This window comes from Microplitis mediator, chromosome 2 (genome assembly GCF_029852145.1).
Source record: "Microplitis mediator isolate UGA2020A chromosome 2, iyMicMedi2.1, whole genome shotgun sequence".
NCBI lineage: Eukaryota > Metazoa > Arthropoda > Insecta > Hymenoptera > Braconidae > Microplitis > Microplitis mediator.
Window position 1 is genome coordinate 3,093,508 of NC_079970.1, and position 20,177 is coordinate 3,113,684.

The 20,177-nt window shown below is 36.2% G+C and overlaps 4 protein-coding genes and 2 non-coding genes across 8 annotated transcripts; 3 read left to right on the forward strand and 3 right to left on the reverse strand.

Moving 5' to 3' along the window:
* Positions 1-2,340: 2,340 nt before the first annotated feature.
* On the forward strand, positions 2,341-2,526 carry LOC130664296 (U2 spliceosomal RNA). The gene has a single exon (XR_008989337.1). It is a non-coding gene; the product is annotated as a U2 spliceosomal RNA (small nuclear RNA).
* A 4,946-nt stretch (positions 2,527-7,472) lies between these two features.
* Positions 7,473-7,658, forward strand: LOC130664298 (U2 spliceosomal RNA). Its single transcript, XR_008989339.1, has one exon. It is a non-coding gene; the product is annotated as a U2 spliceosomal RNA (small nuclear RNA).
* A 981-nt stretch (positions 7,659-8,639) lies between these two features.
* On the forward strand, positions 8,640-11,119 carry LOC130663619 (probable splicing factor, arginine/serine-rich 7). Its single transcript, XM_057462944.1, has 2 exons — positions 8,640-9,227; positions 9,304-11,119. The coding sequence occupies exons 1-2, from the start codon at positions 8,906-8,908 to the stop codon at positions 10,500-10,502; spliced, it is 1,521 nt and encodes a 506-aa protein (XP_057318927.1). The 5' UTR covers positions 8,640-8,905; the 3' UTR covers positions 10,503-11,119.
* Positions 10,065-12,903, reverse strand: LOC130663621 (dual oxidase maturation factor 1-like). Of its 2 annotated transcripts, XM_057462947.1 has the most exons (9): positions 12,768-12,903; positions 12,488-12,626; positions 12,094-12,151; positions 11,784-12,020; positions 11,345-11,710; positions 11,170-11,286; positions 10,976-11,076; positions 10,714-10,862; positions 10,065-10,646 (listed from the first exon to the last, which is right to left on the reverse strand). In XM_057462947.1, coding segments are annotated over exons 1-9 (1,236 nt in total). In that variant the 5' UTR covers positions 12,770-12,903; the 3' UTR covers positions 10,065-10,579. The 2 variants fall into 2 exon arrangements, with proteins under 2 accessions (XP_057318930.1, XP_057318929.1); XM_057462946.1 differs by lacking the exon at positions 12,768-12,903 and having other exon boundaries at positions 12,488-12,761.
* Positions 12,799-15,090, reverse strand: LOC130663622 (broad-complex core protein isoforms 1/2/3/4/5-like). 2 transcript variants are annotated; one of them, XM_057462950.1, is made up of 5 exons: positions 14,387-15,090; positions 14,107-14,283; positions 13,588-14,023; positions 13,070-13,513; positions 12,799-12,933 (listed from the first exon to the last, which is right to left on the reverse strand). In XM_057462950.1, exons 1-4 carry the CDS (start codon positions 14,567-14,569, stop codon positions 13,113-13,115), a joined length of 1,197 nt encoding a protein of 398 aa, XP_057318933.1. In that variant the 5' UTR covers positions 14,570-15,090; the 3' UTR covers positions 12,799-12,933; positions 13,070-13,112. The 2 variants fall into 2 exon arrangements, with proteins under 2 accessions (XP_057318933.1, XP_057318932.1); XM_057462949.1 differs by lacking the exon at positions 12,799-12,933 and having other exon boundaries at positions 12,948-13,513.
* A 2,659-nt stretch (positions 15,091-17,749) lies between these two features.
* On the reverse strand, positions 17,750-20,120 carry LOC130663623 (NEDD4 family-interacting protein 1-like). The gene is made up of 5 exons (XM_057462951.1): positions 19,904-20,120; positions 19,478-19,609; positions 18,957-19,233; positions 18,684-18,869; positions 17,750-18,575 (listed from the first exon to the last, which is right to left on the reverse strand). Exons 1-5 carry the CDS (start codon positions 19,904-19,906, stop codon positions 18,472-18,474), a joined length of 702 nt encoding a protein of 233 aa, XP_057318934.1. The 5' UTR covers positions 19,907-20,120; the 3' UTR covers positions 17,750-18,471.
* Positions 20,121-20,177: the final 57 nt, after the last annotated feature.

Here is a 20,177-nt window from a genome sequence, read left to right on the forward strand (position 1 = left end):
TTAATCGGGGCTACATGCTAAATACCAAGCGGGTCGCTTCACGAGCGTATGCCGACGACTATTGCTTCGTTGCTGATAGTGTGGAGGACATGGAGCAGATGCTGCTGACTGTCAGTGTTGCCGCGAAAAGGGTTGGAATCAAATTCAACGCCTCTAAATGTGTTACCATGCACGTTTCTGGCAAGGGTAACAAGCGTAACGTACTTGACACCAAGTTCAACATTGACGGTGGGCAGCTAAAGTCGTTGGTAGAGGGTGAGGCTTATGATTACCTGGGCGTCCCGGTGGGCTTTAACATTAATCAGACCCCCATTGCTACGATAGGTGAAATGCTAGCTGATGCTAGATCCATCGACCGGTCTCTTCTTGCCCCGTGGCAAAAAATAGACGCTCTTCGGACGTTTATTATGCCGCGGGTTGACTATATCTTGCGAGGAGGAAAGGTCGACAAGCAACCGTTGATCATGGCTGATAAAGTGCTGAGAAAGTTGGTGAAGGGCTGGATGCACCTTCCACAGCGCGCAAGTGCCGAAGTTGTGTACTTGCAACCTTGGAAGGGTGGAGGTGGTATCCTCCCGCTTGCGGACCTAGCGGACATTTCTGTCATCGCTCAGGCTTTTAGGATGCTATCCTGTAAAGACCTTGAAGTGGCGGAAATCGCGAAGTCCTCACTCGAGCAAGCGGTCCAGAGGCGAACAATTCACCAACCTTCGATGCAAGAAATTGCACAGTATCTCTCGGGTTCACTGGAAGGACCGTTCGCGCGGAACCAAGGTGACCCCAGTCTATGGTCGAGGGTTCGGATTGCTACAAGGCGTCAATCTAGTCGGTTTGGCCTATCGTGGGAATGGAGCGATGTTAATCAAGAGCTCGCACTTAAGTGCAAGGACGTTGAGGGGCGTTATGCTTTAATTGGGCCCGGCTCACGTTCGCAAGTTATATGGCGCCTAAGAAAGGCGGCCCAACAATTTTATTTTGAGACCCTTACGATGAAGAAGGACCAGGGAAAGGTATGGCAGGTCACTGCCCGCAATCGTGAGAGTAATCTCTGTTTGCGGGATGGTAAATATATCCGTTTCGCAGAGTGGCGTTTTATCCATCGCGCGCGCCTGGACGTCTTGCCTCTTAATGGAGCAATTCGTTGGGGGCAGCGAGATAAGCGCTGCAGAGTGTGCGGATATAGCCTGGAATCCCTTCCCCACGTCCTGAATCACTGTATGACGCATTCAGCGGCATACCAATTAAGGCATAACGCAATCCTAAACAGGATATCACAAGCCTCGAGGGTGGCGGGAGAGATGCGCGTCAACAAGCGCGTTCAGGGAGTTGATGGGGATCTGGCACGTCTCAGACCTGACATTGTTGTTAGGGATGAACGGGCCAAGTCGGTGCTCATTGTAGATGTCACTGTGGCCTTTGAGAACCAGTGCGTTGCTTTTGATGATGCGCGTCAATCCAAGATTGATGCGTATCATGAGCTCGCAACTGCATTAAAGGCACAGGGATATCAGGTGCGTACTGACGCGATCGTCGTCGGCTCTCTAGGTGGATGGGACCCTAACAATGAGCCGGTTCTGAGGGCGCTTAGTATCTCATCATACTATGCTCGTCTGATGAGACGACTCATTGTGTCGGAGACCATTCGCTGGGCGAGAGATATATATGTGGAGCATGTGTCTGGCCAAAGACAATATGTCGGTACCGTGACGCCAAACGAGGATGCTTCGTGCGTCCGCCCTGACGCGGAACTGACCTATGGACCACTGTCGTCCTTTCTAACGCCTCCACCACTGCGATCGCCGCCACCACAATTTATCTAGTCACTCACACTCGCTTACTAGCTACTGCACTCGACGTTTGCTGTCATTGTCGTCGTTGCTGCGCGCTATAAAACATAAAAACATAATTATTTATTTACATATATACATCCCTAAAACTATATTTATCTATTTATCAACTACGATGTATATATAAAATTATAAATTACTTATTACTTTTATTTTGTGACTAAACTCACCCCTCTCGCCATATGCAATGCTGGACCATTGTCATATGGGGAAAGGGGTGACGTAAATATTAATTATTGACTATACCTTATGTAAATTGTTTCTTTTTGATTGTATATACCACATGATTGAATCACTGCGGGTATAATTATATTTTAAACAAATCTATTGACTGCTATATGCTAATTTTATTATTTATATATGTAACTGTGACTCCCGCCACACGAATATTATTTATGTATTGTTTTTTTTAAGTGTTTTGTAATTATTTTTTAAAATATTACTAGTATAAGAAAAACACTTGCTGTACCCGGTGAGGACTTGTCCTCACCGGGAAGTTTATTGACTTTAATAAAAAGTGATTTAATCTGTTCTTATCAGCTTAATATCTGATACGATTCTCATTGAGAATCCAGTATATTAATCTGATTTTTGGAAATTGGTCGAGTCCCGGAGCTTGCTCCGGTTCGACCACGAGTTGCCCTGTCATTGCAGTACAGGCGGGTGCAGCTCAATAATATAGCCCAAAAACAACCTCTTTTCTTTAGATAGTAAAACAATTAGAATACACATTAATTTATTATAAACAAAAAAAAATTTTTTTTTTCGGTTTTCGAAATTTTTTTTTTTTTTTTTTTTTTTTTCATGTTTTAAAAATTTTTTTTTATTTTTTCAAGTTATTTATTAAATGTATATTCTTTCTTTGATTTTGTGTTTGTGTTTGTTCTGTAGGTTAAGTGATTAAGTTTAGGCAAAAAAATTTGTATTCATACATTGTCTAAAGTATTCTAAAATTGCTATCAACTTCAAGAAATACTTGATGTTTGCCTCCTGTGGGGACTTGTCCTCACCGGGCAGTTATAATGATTTTTAAATAAAATGCGATTTAATCTGTTTTCATCAGCTTAATATCTGATAGATTCTCATTGAGAATAACATATATTAAACTCAATTCGGATAAGAGGTTGAGACCCGGGGCTCCCGTTTGTTTGATCACGAGTCAGCAGCAGTCCACGTCTACTCCAACACCATCTACGGGCGACGTGGACCAACGTCAGCAGCACCTGTTCCCCCAAATTTTAATAAAGTCACCCCCCCACATGGCTACGCCTCCCGCCCCTAGGACTGTCAGCCCTGCCACCACCACTCACTCACCACTCACCATCAATCTTTCAAATACATTCAATAGCCCTAACTCTAGTCAAATACATAATAGTAGTATTCCAATTGTAAACAATAGTCTAGTCAATAATCCGATAAATACTCTAAACAATAGTTCCATGACTGGTGATGGCAGGGCGGACACTCCAAATAGCGCGAGTAGGGGCGACAATGACGGCAATAACAAACATTTTAGTATTTTTAACCCTAACAGACACACTGCTGCTGCTGAGAACAGTAGTAGTGTCAATTGCCGTGACTACAACAATAATAATAACAATAACAACAACTCTTGCATCAGGTGTGAATGTGGAAGACGCATCACACCTGATATTTTTAATAACTCAAGTAGTCGCGGCAATACTAATGGCGCTACTGCTGTGAACAACAGCAGCAGTAATTTTAATAACAATGTAAACAATAACAAAGTAGTTAGTAATAACAAATGGACGCGAGTTATGCGCGGTCGCGGCGGTCGCAATGGTGGACGCAATAACATTAACAACAATAGTAGAATCAACAACAATAGCCCGGTTCTAAACTCCCCCAACCTATTTTCTCACTTAAACCATGACGACAGTGGAGATGAAAACCACGGGTTAGATCCGCGCCCGGGCGGTCGTTCGGGTGTCCCGCGTGACGCCTCGGGCCGCATATGCCAGCGCGACACATATATGTCCAATCGCCGACCGCATAGCTCCCAAAACCCCCCTTTGCCAAACCCCCGGCGCGAAACCAATAGAAATTCTACGCGTCGTAATCCCCACCCCCCACAAAGCCGTAACAACCAGCGACAACCGGCCCAACGGAATTTGGCTGGGCCTACGCAAAGGGTGTCACGCGATAATAAGCGTCGAGACCTTATTGCGATGGCTAATGCTACTGAATCCTGGGATGAACTGGAAGAGATGGACAGGGAACTGTCTGTGTTCTTTCAGGGCACCACAGAATCCAGGCCAGCGGGTCGGGGGCAACCTGGAGGACGAACGGTGAACCGTAATCAAGGAGGTAATAATAATCGCGAAGGCCCACAAGACCAGGGTGACGGTGGTAGAATTCGTTCTGCCACCCGTATTCAGAAATTATATCGGGAGAATCGGAGGAGAGCAATGCAGGAGGTGCTTGAGGGTCCATCACCCTTTTGCCAGGTGCCTAAGGATGATGTCCTCAAGTACTTCCGAACGTTGTATTCCGACGATTCCCCCTTTAATGAGGAGTTGCCAGCAAGGCAAGTATGGCCACTGGACGAGGGCGATGAGTTGGCTGGGGCCTTGATCGCCTCTCTGACGGCCACTGAGGTCAGCCGGAGGTTAGCTAGGATGCAGGACACTGCACCTGGCCCCGACGGCTTGAAATACAGTGACCTGAAGAAGGCGGATCCTGGTTCCGGACTGCTCACCGCCGTATACAATGCGTGCTTCCGTCTAGGGGCCATACCAGTGTCGTGGAAAGTCTCCAACACTGTATTAATTTACAAGAAAGGAGACCGAAACGACCTGTCGAACTGGCGACCTCTCGCGATGGGCAACACCATCTATAAGCTCTTTGCCGCCTTGATTGCTGATCGCTTGACGAACTTCGTTGTCAATGGGAGTAGGCTAACTTCATCTCAGAAGGGTTTCTTGAAGTACGAGGGGTGCCTGGAGCACAACCACGTTATTCAGGAAGTCCTGACGGATGGAGCGCGTGAGGGAAAGGATGTTATCATCGCGTGTCTGGATGCTTCCAATGCTTTTGGTTCCATCCCACACGAGGTGATATACGATGCTATTGAAGGGATTGGAGCACCTGCGGTGTTTCAAGACCTGATAAAGAGTTTTTATACTGGGTGCACGACGAGGGTTCGTACCAGCGAGGGCTTTACTGATCCTGTTCTTCTCATGAGAGGAACTAAGCAAGGTTGTCCGGCTAGTCCGATTGTATTTAATGTGGGCACTGATTCTGTTCTTCGAGCGGTAGAAGAACTTAATCGGGGCTACATGCTAAATACTAAGCGGGTCGCTTCACGAGCGTATGCCGACGACTATTGCTTTGTTGCTGATAGTGTGGAGGATATGGAGCAGATGTTGCTGACTGTCAGTGTTGCCGCTAAAAGGGTTGGCATTAAGTTCAACGCCTCGAAATGTGTTACCTTGCACGTCTCCGGCAAGGGTAACAAGCGCAGTGTACTTGACACCAAGTTCAACATTGACGGTGGGCAACTGAAGTCATTGGTAGAGGGTGAGGCTTATGATTACCTGGGCGTCCCGGTGGGCTTCAACATTAATCAGACCCCCATTGCTACGATAAGTGAAATGCTAGCTGATGCTAGATCCATCGACCGGTCTCTTCTTGCCCCGTGGCAAAAAATAGACGCTCTTCGGACGTTTATTATGCCGCGGGTTGATTATATCTTGCGGGGAGGAAAGGTCGACAAGCAACCGTTGATCATGGCTGATAAAGTGCTGAGAAAGTTGGTGAAGGGCTGGATGCACCTTCCACAGCGCGCAAGTGCCGAAGTTGTGTACTTGCAACCTTGGAAGGGTGGAGGTGGTATCCTCCCGCTTGCGGACCTAGCGGACATTTCTGTCATCGCTCAGGCTTTTAGGATGCTATCCTGTAAAGACCTTGAAGTGGCGGAAATCGCGAAGTCCTCACTTGAGCAAGCGGTCCAGAGGCGAACAATTCACCAACCTTCGATGCAAGAAATTGCACAGTATCTCTCGGGTTCACTGGAAGGACCGTTCGCGCGGAACCAAGGTGACCCCAGTCTATGGTCGAGGGTTCGGATTGCTACAAGGCGTCAATCTAGTCGGTTTGGCCTATCGTGGGAATGGAGCGATGTTAATCAAGAGCTCGCACTTAAGTGCAAGGACGTTGAGGGGCGTTATGCTTTGATTGGGCCCGGCTCACGTTCGCAAGTTATATGGCGCCTAAGAAAGGCGGCCCAACAATTTTATTTCGAGACCCTTACGATGAAGAAGGACCAGGGAAAGGTATGGCAGGTCACTGCCCGCAATCGTGAGAGTAATCTCTGTTTGCGGGATGGTAAATATATCCGTTTCGCAGAGTGGCGTTTTATCCATCGCGCGCGCCTGGACGTCTTGCCTCTTAATGGAGCAATTCGTTGGGGGCAGCGAGATAAGCGCTGCAGAGTGTGCGGATATAGCCTGGAATCCCTTCCCCACGTCCTGAATCACTGTATGACGCATTCAGCGGCATACCAATTAAGGCATAACGCAATCCTAAACAGGATATCACAAGCCTCGAGGGTGGCGGGAGAGATGCGCGTCAACAAGCGCGTTCAGGGAGTTGATGGGGATCTGGCACGTCTCAGACCTGACATTGTTGTTAGGGATGAACGGGCCAAGTCGGTGCTCATTGTAGATGTCACTGTGGCCTTTGAGAACCAGTGCGTTGCTTTTGATGATGCGCGTCAATCCAAGATTGATGCGTATCATGAGCTCGCAACTGCATTAAAGGCACAGGGATATCAGGTGCGTACTGACGCGATCGTCGTCGGCTCTCTAGGTGGATGGGACCCTAACAATGAGCCGGTTCTGAGGGCGCTTAGTATCTCATCATACTATGCTCGTCTGATGAGACGACTCATTGTGTCGGAGACCATTCGCTGGGCGAGAGATATATATGTGGAGCATGTGTCTGGCCAAAGACAATATGTCGGTACCGTGACGCCAAACGAGGATGCTTCGTGCGTCCGCCCTGACGCGGAACTGACCTATGGACCACTGTCGTCCTTTCTAACGCCTCCACCACTGCGATCGCCGCCACCATAATTTATCTAGTCACTCACACTCGCTTACTAGCTACTGCACTCGACGTTTGCTGTCATTGTCGTCGTTGCTGCGCGCTATAAAACATAAAAACATAATTATTTATTTACATATATACATCCCTAAAACTATATTTATCTATTTATCAACTACGATGTATATATAAAATTATAAATTACTTATTACTTTTATTTTGTGACTAAACTCACCCCTCTCGCCATATGCAATGCTGGACCATTGTCATATGGGGAAAGGGGTGACGTAAATATTAATTATTGACTATACCTTATGTAAATTGTTTCTTTTTGATTGTATATACCACATGATTGAATCACTGCGGGTATAATTATATTTTAAACAAATCTATTGACTGCTATATGCTAATTTTATTATTTATATATGTAACTGTGACTCCCGCCACACGAATATTATTTATGTATTGTTTTTTTTAAGTGTTTTGTAATTATTTTTTAAAATATTACTAGTATAAGAAAAACACTTGCTGTACCCGGTGAGGACTTGTCCTCACCGGGAAGTTTATTGACTTTAATAAAAAGTGATTTAATCTGTTCTTATCAGCTTAATATCTGATACGATTCTCATTGAGAATCCAGTATATTAATCTGATTTTTGGAAATTGGTCGAGTCCCGGAGCTTGCTCCGGTTCGACCACGAGTTGCCCTGTCATTGCAGTACAGGCGGGTGCAGCTCAATAATATAGCCCAAAAACAACCTCTTTTCTTTAGATAGTAAAACAATTAGAATACACATTAATTTATTATAAACAAAAAAAAATTTTTTTTTTCGGTTTTCGAAATTTTTTTTTTTTTTTTTTTTTTTTTCATGTTTTAAAAATTTTTTTTTATTTTTTCAAGTTATTTATTAAATGTATATTCTTTCTTTGATTTTGTGTTTGTGTTTGTTCTGTAGGTTAAGTGATTAAGTTTAGGCAAAAAAATTTGTATTCATACATTGTCTAAAGTATTCTAAAATTGCTATCAACTTCAAGAAATACTTGATGTTTGCCTCCTGTGGGGACTTGTCCTCACCGGGCAGTTATAATGATTTTTAAATAAAATGCGATTTAATCTGTTTTCATCAGCTTAATATCTGATAGATTCTCATTGAGAATAACATATATTAAACTCAATTCGGATAAGAGGTTGAGACCCGGGGCTCCCGTTTGTTTGATCACGAGTCGCCACGGCACCACTGTCCGGATCGGGTTAATAATATAACTCTAACATACTACACTACGATTTTAATAAATTTTTATTTTTTTATTTTTTTTTTTTATTTTAATTTTTTTATTTTTTTTTATTTTTTTATTTTTTTTTTTTTTTTTTTATTTATTTTTTTTTTTTTTATTTTTTTTTTTATAGAAAAAAAATAATAACATGGATGCTGGGAAATCGCAATATAGTCATTTGAAAACAAAGTTACTTTTTAAACTTAATATAAACATTATCTTACCACAGACAATAAACTGCGTTTTGTCGAACACATCACACAGCGCCATCTCCGACCCTACTTCAAAAATTGCCTCCATCATGTTTCGTTGACGGTAACAGATCAACTGGTTACCCACGACATTTCAGTCCATTGTGAGATAAAAATTACTACAAATGAATAAAATCGATAACGGTTATTCAGTTGGAGTATAGAGGTCTCTCCGTACCCATGAATTATTTTAACGCAACGATATGATGCGAAAACACGAACGTTAGTGAACGTTGGCGATGCTAAAATGCGGTACAAATCATGTGAATAACATTAAACAACATTGTTTTTGAACTAAATAAAAATAATAATAAACATTTAAATATTAGTAAAACGACACACAATAATAATTGACAATGACTCACTATTGTAATAACAATTGAAGCAATTAACTAAATAAGTGTAATTGGTCACAGCACCGCCGGTTGATAAAATTCTAACCTGTGCATTCGAAAACTCAATGAAATGGCGGTGGGTACAACAAAAGTTGTCCAAGTGACAAATATCGCTCCACAGGCAACTAAAGACCAAATGCAAACGTTATTCGGTTATCTAGGCAAGATCGAAGACATAAGATTGTATCCAACAATACGTGATGTTGCTGTTCCGGTTCAGTCACGGATTTGCTACATTAAATTCCACGACCAAGGCAGCGTAGCAGTTGCCCAGCACATGACCAACACCGTGTTCATTGATCGTGCTCTGATCGTTATTCCCTATCAGAATGGAGACATTCCTGATGAGCAGCGTGCTCTTGAGCTTACCAACAATGGTACTGTTGTTCCAGGTACGATTATTCACAATTTATCTTCAATACATATAATAAATATTAACTTAGGATTTAATTATTGTCTTGATTACAGGCCTGTATCCTTCAGAACCAAAACTACCAGCAAATGTCGTCAATTCAATAGATGGAATTCCTCCGAATCATTTGATCTCGACGATAGACCCAAAGCTGGATGCTCATGGATTACCACCGTATCCGCCTTTGCCAGGACATCTCGACAGTAGACGTATTGAGGAAATACGAAGGACACTAATTGTCGCGAATTTAGATCCCTCTGTTTCAAATGATCAGTTGTTGGAATTTTTTGGTAACAATAATATAGAAATAAAATATCTGAGACTCTGCACAAGAGACTCTGATACTGATCACTATGCACTGATTGAACTTAATGAGCAAGCTCAGGTAGTTACAGCTCTTATGCTTAATGGTAAATTGATTGCTGATAAACCAGTAAAATTATACCACTCGATGCAAGCGATATCTAAACCAGAAGCGAAAAGCAATGAAGCAGCGCAGAAAGAAATTGAGGAGGCAATGTCGCGGGTAAAGGAAGCACACAACCTTATATCTGCCGCCATTGATCCGATGATTGGTATGCTATCGAAAGACAAACGCAGCCGCAGTGGATCGCGCAGCAGGAAATCAAGATCACGGTCACGAGGCAGACGTCGCTCGAGGTCACGCAAACGTTCGCGGTCACGGCACAGGAGATCGCGGTCCCGGCATCGACGGCGCTCACGGTCACGCTCCAAACGTCGGTCGCGCTCCAAGGATCGTAAGCGCAAGTCTCCGTCACGCAGACGCAGCAGTTCTCGCAGTCGGGTACGCTCGCGGTCACGGTCCAGGAGATCGCGGTCTCGACGCTCGCGTTCGCGGTCGAAAGATCGTAAGAAAAAATCATCCCCACGCAGACGAAGTCGCTCGCGGTCCCGCAGCAAACGCTCCAAGTCCAAGTCAAGACGGTCGAGGTCTAAATCAAAATCGAAGTCCTCCAAATCCAAGTACTCGGAAAAGTCTCGGGATAAAGACAAGGACAAGGACAAGGACAGAGATAGGGACAAAGAAAGACGGAGTAAAGATAAATTTGACGGTAATGGTAAAAAAGACAGCGACAGGGACAAAGACAAAGACAGAGATCGGGATAAAGATCGCGAGAGAAGTGAAAAAAAATCAAGCAGGGATAAAAAAGCTGACAAAGAGTCTAAAGAGAGATCTGATGATAAATCCTCGTCACGCAGTGACAGTAAAGAAAAAATAGAATCGGAAAATTGAATTATTCATATCGTTTTTTTTAATTGATGTGCAACATGTTTGATATAACGTAATGTTTTACAATAAAAAATTAAACATTACTTCCGTTTTCTTCTTGGAAGCGGTGGTTTTGAAATAAAGTTTTCAATTCTTTGAATCGATGGCCTGAAAATTTTGATTTTTATAATATTTATTTAACAAGTAACGTCATAAGTAATAAAAATATAATTACCCAGGTACTGTCAGTGAGTCGTGATTAGCATATACTGCATGAGCTGTATCGTCATACATATTTTCAATTTTAATCGGCATGGGTGAGACACGCAGCAAATATTTTTGAACACGTTCAGCAGTGGAACGTCGTTTTAGTTGAAGGAGCATCTACAAAAAAAAATAATTATTTAAATAATTCAATATAAAAGTTTAAAAAAATGATAAAAAAAAATATATTTTATAAAATAATATAAGTAATGATAATTAAATAGAAAACAAACCACGTCGGAATGATCTTTCGATAATTGCTCAGACATTTTTCCCATCTCCATCGATTCACAATTATTATGTTTTTCTCTTGTATCATCTAACTCAACTTCTCCTATTAAATTAGTTATTAAAAAATAAAATAATAATAAAATTAATCCTAATTGTCTTTATTAATTATATATTTTCCTCATATATTTAAACTTACGAATAAAATATTCATCGTACTGATCTAAAATATCGATCCCCAGAAATGCTGATAGAGAATTCGGGCACCTAAGGTCTAGAATAATTAGTACGGATGCCAATACAAAGCATAGCAACCCTACAATATTATTAATTATTAATTTTAATTAATAATAAACTTGTGGAAATAATTTTACCTCCACTTAATGTCAACCAGAACGTGCTACCATATGAAGTTGTGATCGCGCCGCTTTCAAATAAAATAACCAGCGGTCCCGGATTGCGAACAAACATCCAAATGATGCAGCTCAGTACCATAAGAGCTCCAACTAGTCCAGTACAATACGCAGCGTATCGCGCAACAGATTGTAAAAATATATTCGCCAGAATCCAAACAGGAAAAGCTGTCCAGATAACAATATGACAGTACCACCCAGCAGTTCTGTAAAACCTTCCGTATCTCAAACCTTCGCCGTCGATGACCAGATAATCGACGATCCAAGTAATTGGTACCGGCAGTCCTCTTCTTTGAGCTTCTCTGAGACTTCTTTGAAGAAGTCCAGCTACGTTGGATTCAATTTTCAAAAATTGTGTCAATTTTGAACATTAATTACTGTCGTTACAAAGTATAATTACCATTAGGACCAAAACCAATTCGACCTTGATCCCAAGTCCACAAAAATCGTTCATTATAATTTATTACTTCTCTTTCAAGTACTGATCCTTTTTCCCCACGTCCTTGTAATGTGATGTTGACTGAACGTAATCCGATTTTTACTCCTATTTGAGCGAAAATTTTACTCGATTCACCAGCGCGATACGGTGTCATAGACTCGATTCGGCCAGTCTCCCATTCTTGTCCATAATTACCAACTTTATTTAAAATTAACACGTGAATTTTAAAATAAACAAATTTTTTATTCTAATAAAAAAATAAAATTTTTACCCATTATTATTCCGCCAATTAAAATACTTAAAATAGCTTTCACAATTGTGTAAATACTCTAAAATAACAAAAATCAAAATATATATTAATAAATAGGTTCCATCACAACTGATCTCCGGCAAGTAATCACACGATAATGGATCCCACAGACAATTGATCCCACAAATTCATAAAATAATTAATTACTATGATATGAGTAATTAAAATTCACTGTTGTAAATATAAAAATTTTAATTATATAAATTAGTTGTTGATAAAAATTCATTGACGATCAATTGTTGACGGGATCAGATGTCGGGATCAATTTGTAGGGATCACTTGTCGTGGTATAAAATTATTGGGATCAGTTGACGGCACATCCAATAAATAATTAATTAAAAAAGAAAATACTCACTTTCGTTTTAGTGTAACCCGGGATAATAAGCAAATAAGTTACCGCAAGAACGACGAAAATAAAAATGATACTAGTTTCAACAAGATCAACAGTAACCCAGGTCTTGTTGCTGGCATAAATAGCAGGGAACCCTTCCGTCCTACCGAATTGATAAAACCACGACATTTTAATAAACTTTTTTTATAAAAAATAAACTCATCAATATTACAAATATAAATAAACCGAACAATTAATGAGGGAGAGACGCGACACGCCAGTTGTTTAAAAATAATAAACTTACATTACTCATCAACGGAATAAACGAGTACTTCCTTTAAGTCACATAAATATATAATATATACAGTTACTGTTAATTTTTTTATCACCAAACAGTATCCGCCAGAGCGAAATTCCAAGCGCTCATTTTTCGAGAGAAGATTGATAAAAATATGAAATAATAACAGCATCTATATAGTAACGTTTATATAAATTCATAACAATATTAGTATTAATAGTAATAATAATAATAATAGTGATGATAATAATATAAATATAAATATAAATATTAATAATAATATACAAGATAATTTAATAATACTCAACTATAAATAAAAGTGATAATACAACGGTGGTTAAAACAAAATATTCAAACATTACTCGTGACAAGCGATGGCTTATTGTGCTGATTTCTTTTTGTATTGTGATAAAGATAAGAGTGAACACGAAGACTATTACTATTTTTATATTTATTGCCACACAATTTGCAGGTGAGACTCTCAAGTGGGCCGTGTATGTAACGAACATGAAGCTTTAAATTTTCTTTACGTGTAAAATGTCTTAAACACCATGGGCACGAGAACATGCGAACGACTTTCCCTCTCTCGACACGTAATGTTGGTCCTAATTCTGAAACAACACGCAATGTCGTTTCCAGAGGTAAAGTACTGTGAGGAATTCCTCTGACTGTGCGCCGGCCTTTTGGTGACTTCGCTTGATTGGAAGACTCGAGTCCTGGATCTTTTTGGCTGACGTTGTCATCAGTCACTCCTGAAGTCAATTTGAATTTCTAATTTTACTATTATTTGTATGTTTGACATAGACATTGACAAGATTTTTTTTACCTGGTGGTTCCTCATAGTAATCTGGATAAGAAGCATCTGAACCAGGTACTGGTACTTTGTCTTCACTGACAGCAGCAGCAGAAGTTGAACAACCGACTGCGTAAGTGTAGTCCAGAACTCCGTCACTGGGTTTTAAATTTTTTCGCGTCTCCGAAGTGAAGTCAAGCGGCTTTGCTGGACTGTCACTTAAATTTTCGGGTAAATCTTCTGTTCCTGCAGAAGCTACCGGAGACTCGCCAGCAGATTCTTGTTTGTAATTATCGTCATCTCTGAATGTCGGGCTTGGAGACGTGATTCTTTCAGTTGACTGAGTATTCTCGTGTTCATGTGCGTTGAATTGATCAGCAGATTCAACGGACACGTCGAAGTCATCATCTATAATTTCTGATTTCATATCACTCTCCATCCGCGTGCTTAAATCGTCTGCTCTGTCTTTCTAAATCACAAAACAATAAAATAAAAATAAAATATCCACATTATCATTTATTTTAAAACCAGAAATTCATTAAAAATACTTACTTCTGCTTTATCTTTAGTTAATCCTTTTATTTGTAAAGTCTCAGCTACTTTGAGAAAATTGTTAATGTCTTCTTGCTTGATGCTGACTTCTCCTTGATACATAAAGTGCAGCATCGCTGACAAATCACGTGAGTTAACATCTTTTAAAATAACTATAGGATGTTTGCATGTGTTTCCCTAGTGAGATTATTTAAATAATAAGTATGGTAATACATATAAAAAATATATAAAAAAGAAGACAACTTTGTAATTTATAAATAACTTAAGTAAATATAATTACCTTGAATAAATCTCTGAAGTAGGAACTACAAACAGACAGTATTAATTTGTGTGCATGGAATATTTTTCCCTCAGCAGCCAGAGTGACATCAACTAGATGTTCATCTGTCAGCAATGAATACAATCCTGATGATAAATTTGACGGGAAGCTATTCCATACCAGGGAGAATTGTTCTTCAGCCATCGTAAAATATTTAGCTTTGAGATTTTAGGATTTAAAATTTATACAATAATAGTAATTACTATTATTATTTATATGATAATAATAATAATAATAATAATAACAATAATAATAATAATACTGATGATGATGATGACGTTAAGCGAAGAATAAGATTTTAAATTAACAAAATATATATTTAAACAAATGAGAAGTTGTCACTTGTTTTAATTTGTCTTGTGTTATTTATTTTAAAAAGCTCGAGCTTGTAACTCATTATAAAACTGCTGTGATTTATCAATTGTGGTAAATAAACAATTTTTAATTGACGACTTGACTTGTTTTTCTCTTTTTTTTTTCTCTCAATGTAAGATGCGATCAGTTGTGACAATCAGGTATAATGCATAACTGCATCGTGAATCATGCTCCCATACGAGCACATACGAGTTTATACGACTTTTATTTTATATATGTATATAATGCAAAACACATTCGTGATACATACGAGCTTGTTTTTTTGTTTTTTTTTTTCTTTCCTTTATTTATATGACAGTTATACAGTATATATGTTTTTACGCGTATGCGCGCTAAGTAATATTACTTTATCACCATCTTTTGATAGGAATATCAACTAAATTCATGGTTAAAAATATTTATATATATGTTTAAATATCTTGTTTACTTTTAAATAGACATAGAAAACTTTGAATTTTTAAGTGTGTCGATTTGTGTTATATTGACATAAATTGGAATTTAAAAAATGAGTGAATGTAACTGACAGTTGGCGATTTTTTTTAATTTTATAATAAAAAAGTAAAATTTAAGTTGAGTAAAAATTAAAAAATGTGTTTTGAAAAATACAAGACCCGTAAGCGCATTTTTTTTAAATTTCATTATTTTGATTTATTTATTTGTTTCAAATTTAAAAATTGTCGAGTGTCTGCTACATTCACGGTCATATTTAAAAATGGGTGTGAATATAGCGAAGTGACAAATTTTAAATTACAAATAAACGAATTAAAAATATTTAAAAAAATTCACGTACTGATTTTCAAATTCTGTTAAATTTAGTTCGCTTCTTTCAAAATTTTTAAAGGTGACAACTGTCAACTACATTCACACTCATATTTGAAACATATTTATCTACATGTAACAGAAGTTGTTGATTATTTGATAATTAATAATTGTGTTGAAGAAATGAACGATGATTTAAATTAAACATGAATATTCTCTAGTACTCTGATTTAAAAAATTAAAATTAGTATCTTTGTTCAAATTATTAAAACAAAATCGAGAGGAAATGATACTGAAGTTAGCTGACTCCTAATAATTTTTTGATTTTTTTAAAACGATAAATTATAACAAAAAATTAGACCAATGGTTTTTAAAATTTTCTACATGTGCATATTTTTAGTTTCTTTTTTTTGTTGAAAAAAAAAAATTCAAAAATTGTTAACTGACAGGCAAAATTTAAAATAAATGCATGTGAAGGATTTTCAAAATTTTTCTGATGACAATTATTCAGTAATTAAATTGTCAGATGTCGGCTACTTTCAGCATCATAAGTTCTTTTGGTGGTTTTCTAGAAAAATTCAAAAAAGTAGAAATGGAACACAAAGCAAAAGTTCGAAATTATCAAGTAAAAATAAAAGTATATATGGCTTCGTTTTTTGGTTTTTTATAATTTTCGTTTTGTTGATCTTTTTTTTTCACACTGCGTTTTCGTATATCAATTGGGAAAAACGTCAATAAATAAATTTTTGAAAAATTTTATAATTTTCCGGGACTGAGATTCAAATTTTCTGAGCTCCAAAATTTAGAGCTGCCATTTCCGGGTCGATTGTCACCAAGAGTGTGGGCAGAAAACACATCACCTTCTTGGGCGGTAATAATTAATTTAAAAAAAAAAATTTATGTTCGTATGATCGGTAATTGATATTAATTATTGTCTAAGTACTTGAATATTTTAATTACAATGTGTAATACATGTATTAATGTAATTGTAATGAACTTGCAACGATTCTTCGGTATTGGATGTATTTAAAAAATGTAAAATTAAATAATTTTTTTAAATTTATTTAAATATACAATTATCTTAATTTCTACAAGAATAATTTTCATTTTATTATTTAATATTAGAAACAATAATTTAATAATAAAAATTTATTATTTAAATTTTTTATAAATTTTAAATTACTTATATTTTCATGATTTCATTTATTTTTAATAATATATATTTTTTTTAATGCAAGATAATGTTAAAAAAATAAAAATTATTATTAAAAATTTCTTTTTTTTATACAACTGCCTTTTGATTACAAACGACTGGCAATTTAACAAGTTTTTTATTTTATTTTATGTCGTACTTTTATATTTTAAATTTATAAAAAACTCATGTAGATTTTTATGGTAATTTAAAATAATAAATTGAATAATACAATATATTTATATTTATATATAATATAATAATAATAATAATAATAATAATAATAATAAATACACTGAGATATATTATTATATAATCTCTCGAGTACGCAATAAAGGACCGAATCTTACATAAATTTATGATCTAACATTTAAATGTTTTAGAATAAAATTATTTTAATATTTATAAAGTGATCATCACAAATTATTTTTCACGCTCATTAGAGCAATGACTACCCTCGATATATTTATTATCAATTTTAAAAAATTTTATTCCTTGTATGGCCAGTTTATTATTTTTATTAATTAATTATTGATAACTTTTTTTTTATCATCTTAAACTTTGAAATTAACAATCACTCTAAGCAATTAACGATCGTTGCATTTTTTTATACCAATATCGTGTATAATATTGTACATTATTATCAAAGCGACAAAACAAAAATAAAAATATTTTCGCTACGCAAAAATTCAGCGATTTCAAATTTATAATTAACCTCGCGTCTAAATTTGTATAAGCGTTTTTTTTTAGTTTACAATAAATTTTTATTCCACGCGTTTTTACATCTCTGTCATACACAGATCACTCAAATTATAATTTCACTTGAGTAAACTTTATTAAATAAATATCTATACATAATTACAACTCTACCAAATAACATCACTACCTTATCACATTCTACTAAAAAATTTTTCCATGACTACGCCTGTGACGTATGGAAAATTTTTTTTATTATTGTGGGATATTGATTTTTAATTAGTATATTTTTTTTTTATTCCTAATATAAAATAAAACCTATGGAGTTTAGATTTCAATATCGAAAAATGTATTAAATACATAAATAACTTCATATATAGAAGCATTTTTTTTTTTTTAGTAGAAATGAAAAATGTAATAAAGTAAAAGTATTATTTGGTAGAGTAATTACTTGATATTATTTAATTAGTGTAGACGAGTGTGAATGCGGCAGACAGAAAAATTTAAAATTATAAATAAACAGAGTAAATAATTAACAAAATAAAATTTTAAAAAAATGCGCATTTAAAAAATTTGGAAATTAATAAGTGCGTTTTTTATAAATATTTTTTTAAAAATTATTTCCTCTATTTATTTTAAATTTTTAATTTGTCTGATGTCTGCTGGATGCACACCCGTTAGTGTAGACTTGTAATTAAATAAAATATTAATTACATGGAGTTTTAATTGACCCGGGTGTTGTAATTTGGGTAAACCGGCTGAAGATAGAGATGCAACCTCCATATTTTTAAAAAATTTTTTTCAATGAACTCATTGTCTTTTTTCAGGCGGTTTTTATACAATAAAATTATATATTTATTATATATCGTGTTTAGTAGAGTCTATGTAAAATTAATATTTTGTTATAGATGATTTATATATATATTATATAGTGCAAGAATACAACCGAAAATTTAAATAAATGCTGAATGCTCTCTATAAATATCAATATTGAGAATAATAGTGTTGATTTATAATAGTTGACTCAATAGAAAAAGAGGAGACGCTCTTGTGCACTGCCGGATAATAATTTCCATCCACGTTTAATGTTCAAGTATTGAGTGATAGCGCGAATACAAATAAGGATTCCTAGAATAAACAGTCAGTCAATTACATAAACAAAATATTATTGAGAAAGTAAGAGAAGTATATAAATAAATAAATAAATATTAATAAGTATGAAAATAAACAATTTACCAAGAGCCATTATGAGCCACCACAGCCACGAGTTAGCACGAGATGCCAGATCTGTTGAATGCTTAACTATTAAAGTCCATTTAGTTAATGACAATCCAAATCCAGCGAGGGCACCATATCGAGCAGCAATTGTGTGACAGAAGCACATCGACAAGAGAAATCCAATCCAATTAAAGAATAATGCCACTGAAATAAATCAACCAATTAAACTAAGACTGATAAATTACTTATCAAGATTTATCAAGAATTTAAATTTTAAAAATAAAAACTTACGCAAAAATGCTGTGAAAAATGTAAAATCTGTTCCGAGCAATCCGCTCTCTGGGTCACCTTCTGCCGCATTTGGGTCTATTGCCAAAATAGTAAATGGCTGAGCTGTCGGTATGGTGTCGATATTTATGTGTGGTGGCGGTGCTACCGGATTTTCTCCTTGCAGTGATTTTTCTCTTTGCACTTCTTCGTAACTGGGTAATTTTGTTGCAAGCTCATAAGGCGGCGGTGCTGAAAAATCCGGCTTTGGAGGTGACAGTTCTTCTGCTTCATTGCGTAACTAATAACATGTTATTAATTAGACGACACATAATTAAAATAATCTTCAGTTAGTAGACAAAAAAAAAACAATAAAAATATGGACATGTAGAAAATTAAAAAATCTATAGGTGCAATTTTTTAAATTATTTTTTTTTTAATAATTTAGTTTCTAAAAAAATTGAAAAATTATAAGACCGCCTAATTTCGGTGTCGTAAATTAAAATAAATTATTTAAAAATAAATAATAATTATAAAATGAATACCGTTGCTAATAATTCAGATGGTCTATGCAATGATATGTAACCATGTCCTGCTCCATTTGGTATTAGTCCTTGTATAGGAACTTCACTGGACGTTGACGTACTGCCTTGGACACCATCACTATTTGTCGATGACTATCAACAGTTAAATATATTTTTTATCAGCATGACTCATTGGTCACTAAATTTATAATTCAAATTATTAAAATCAGTACCAAAATAATGAAATTTTGATTTATTGTGGCAATAAAAATTTAACTGTCATGAATAATAAAAATAGTAACAACAAAGTAGAAAAAAAAAAACAAGTACTTAGATAACATTCTAAAAAAAAAAATAAGTAATCTATTAAGTAGGATTAAAAATAATACAATATATATAATACATGTATATAATTTAAAATAAATTGAATAAATATTTGGTACATACCATGTTTACTGTTTAAAAAATGTAATATTATTTATATCAATAAACTATTGCACGAAAGTTTTATAAATGTCACGCAATAAAATAAAACTGGTCGATTTTTAATGTTCTGTAAATTTCAATACAGTAGAAAGTCTTGGCCTGTACATACAATCGATGGCTGACAGCTGGTCTCAGGCTATCTAAGTTTCATTATCCAATTCAGTAAATACACGGAATAATATATATACATATATATATATATATTTATATACAGTTTAAAATTCTGTACTTTCTT

Excerpts from the sequence above, each read along its gene's own strand:
- LOC130663621 (XM_057462946.1), bottom strand. The coding sequence starts at position 12,652 with ATGTCGTGGTTTTATCAATTCGGTAGGACGGAAGGGTTCCCTGCTATT. Across the intron at positions 11,287-11,344 it reads CTGGTTGACATTAAGTGGAG|GGTTGCTATGCTTTGTATTG; the intron begins GTAAAATTATTT and ends ATAATATTGTAG. Across the intron at positions 10,863-10,975 it reads CGAAAGATCATTCCGACGTG|ATGCTCCTTCAACTAAAACG; the intron begins GTTTGTTTTCTA and ends TTTTTTTTGTAG.
- LOC130663619 (XM_057462944.1), top strand. The coding sequence starts at position 8,906 with ATGGCGGTGGGTACAACAAAAGTTGTCCAAGTGACAAATATCGCTCCA. Across the intron at positions 9,228-9,303 it reads CAATGGTACTGTTGTTCCAG|GCCTGTATCCTTCAGAACCA; the intron begins GTACGATTATTC and ends TCTTGATTACAG.
- LOC130663622 (XM_057462950.1), bottom strand. The coding sequence starts at position 14,569 with ATGGCTGAAGAACAATTCTCCCTGGTATGGAATAGCTTCCCGTCAAAT. Across the intron at positions 14,024-14,106 it reads TAACTAAAGATAAAGCAGAA|AAAGACAGAGCAGACGATTT; the intron begins GTAAGTATTTTT and ends TTTGTGATTTAG. Across the intron at positions 13,514-13,587 it reads TTACTATGAGGAACCACCAG|GAGTGACTGATGACAACGTC; the intron begins GTAAAAAAAATC and ends AATTGACTTCAG.
- LOC130663623 (XM_057462951.1), bottom strand. Across the intron at positions 19,234-19,477 it reads CATCTGAATTATTAGCAACG|TTACGCAATGAAGCAGAAGA; the intron begins GTATTCATTTTA and ends ACATGTTATTAG. Across the intron at positions 18,870-18,956 it reads ATTTTTCACAGCATTTTTGC|TGGCATTATTCTTTAATTGG; the intron begins GTAAGTTTTTAT and ends GATTTATTTCAG.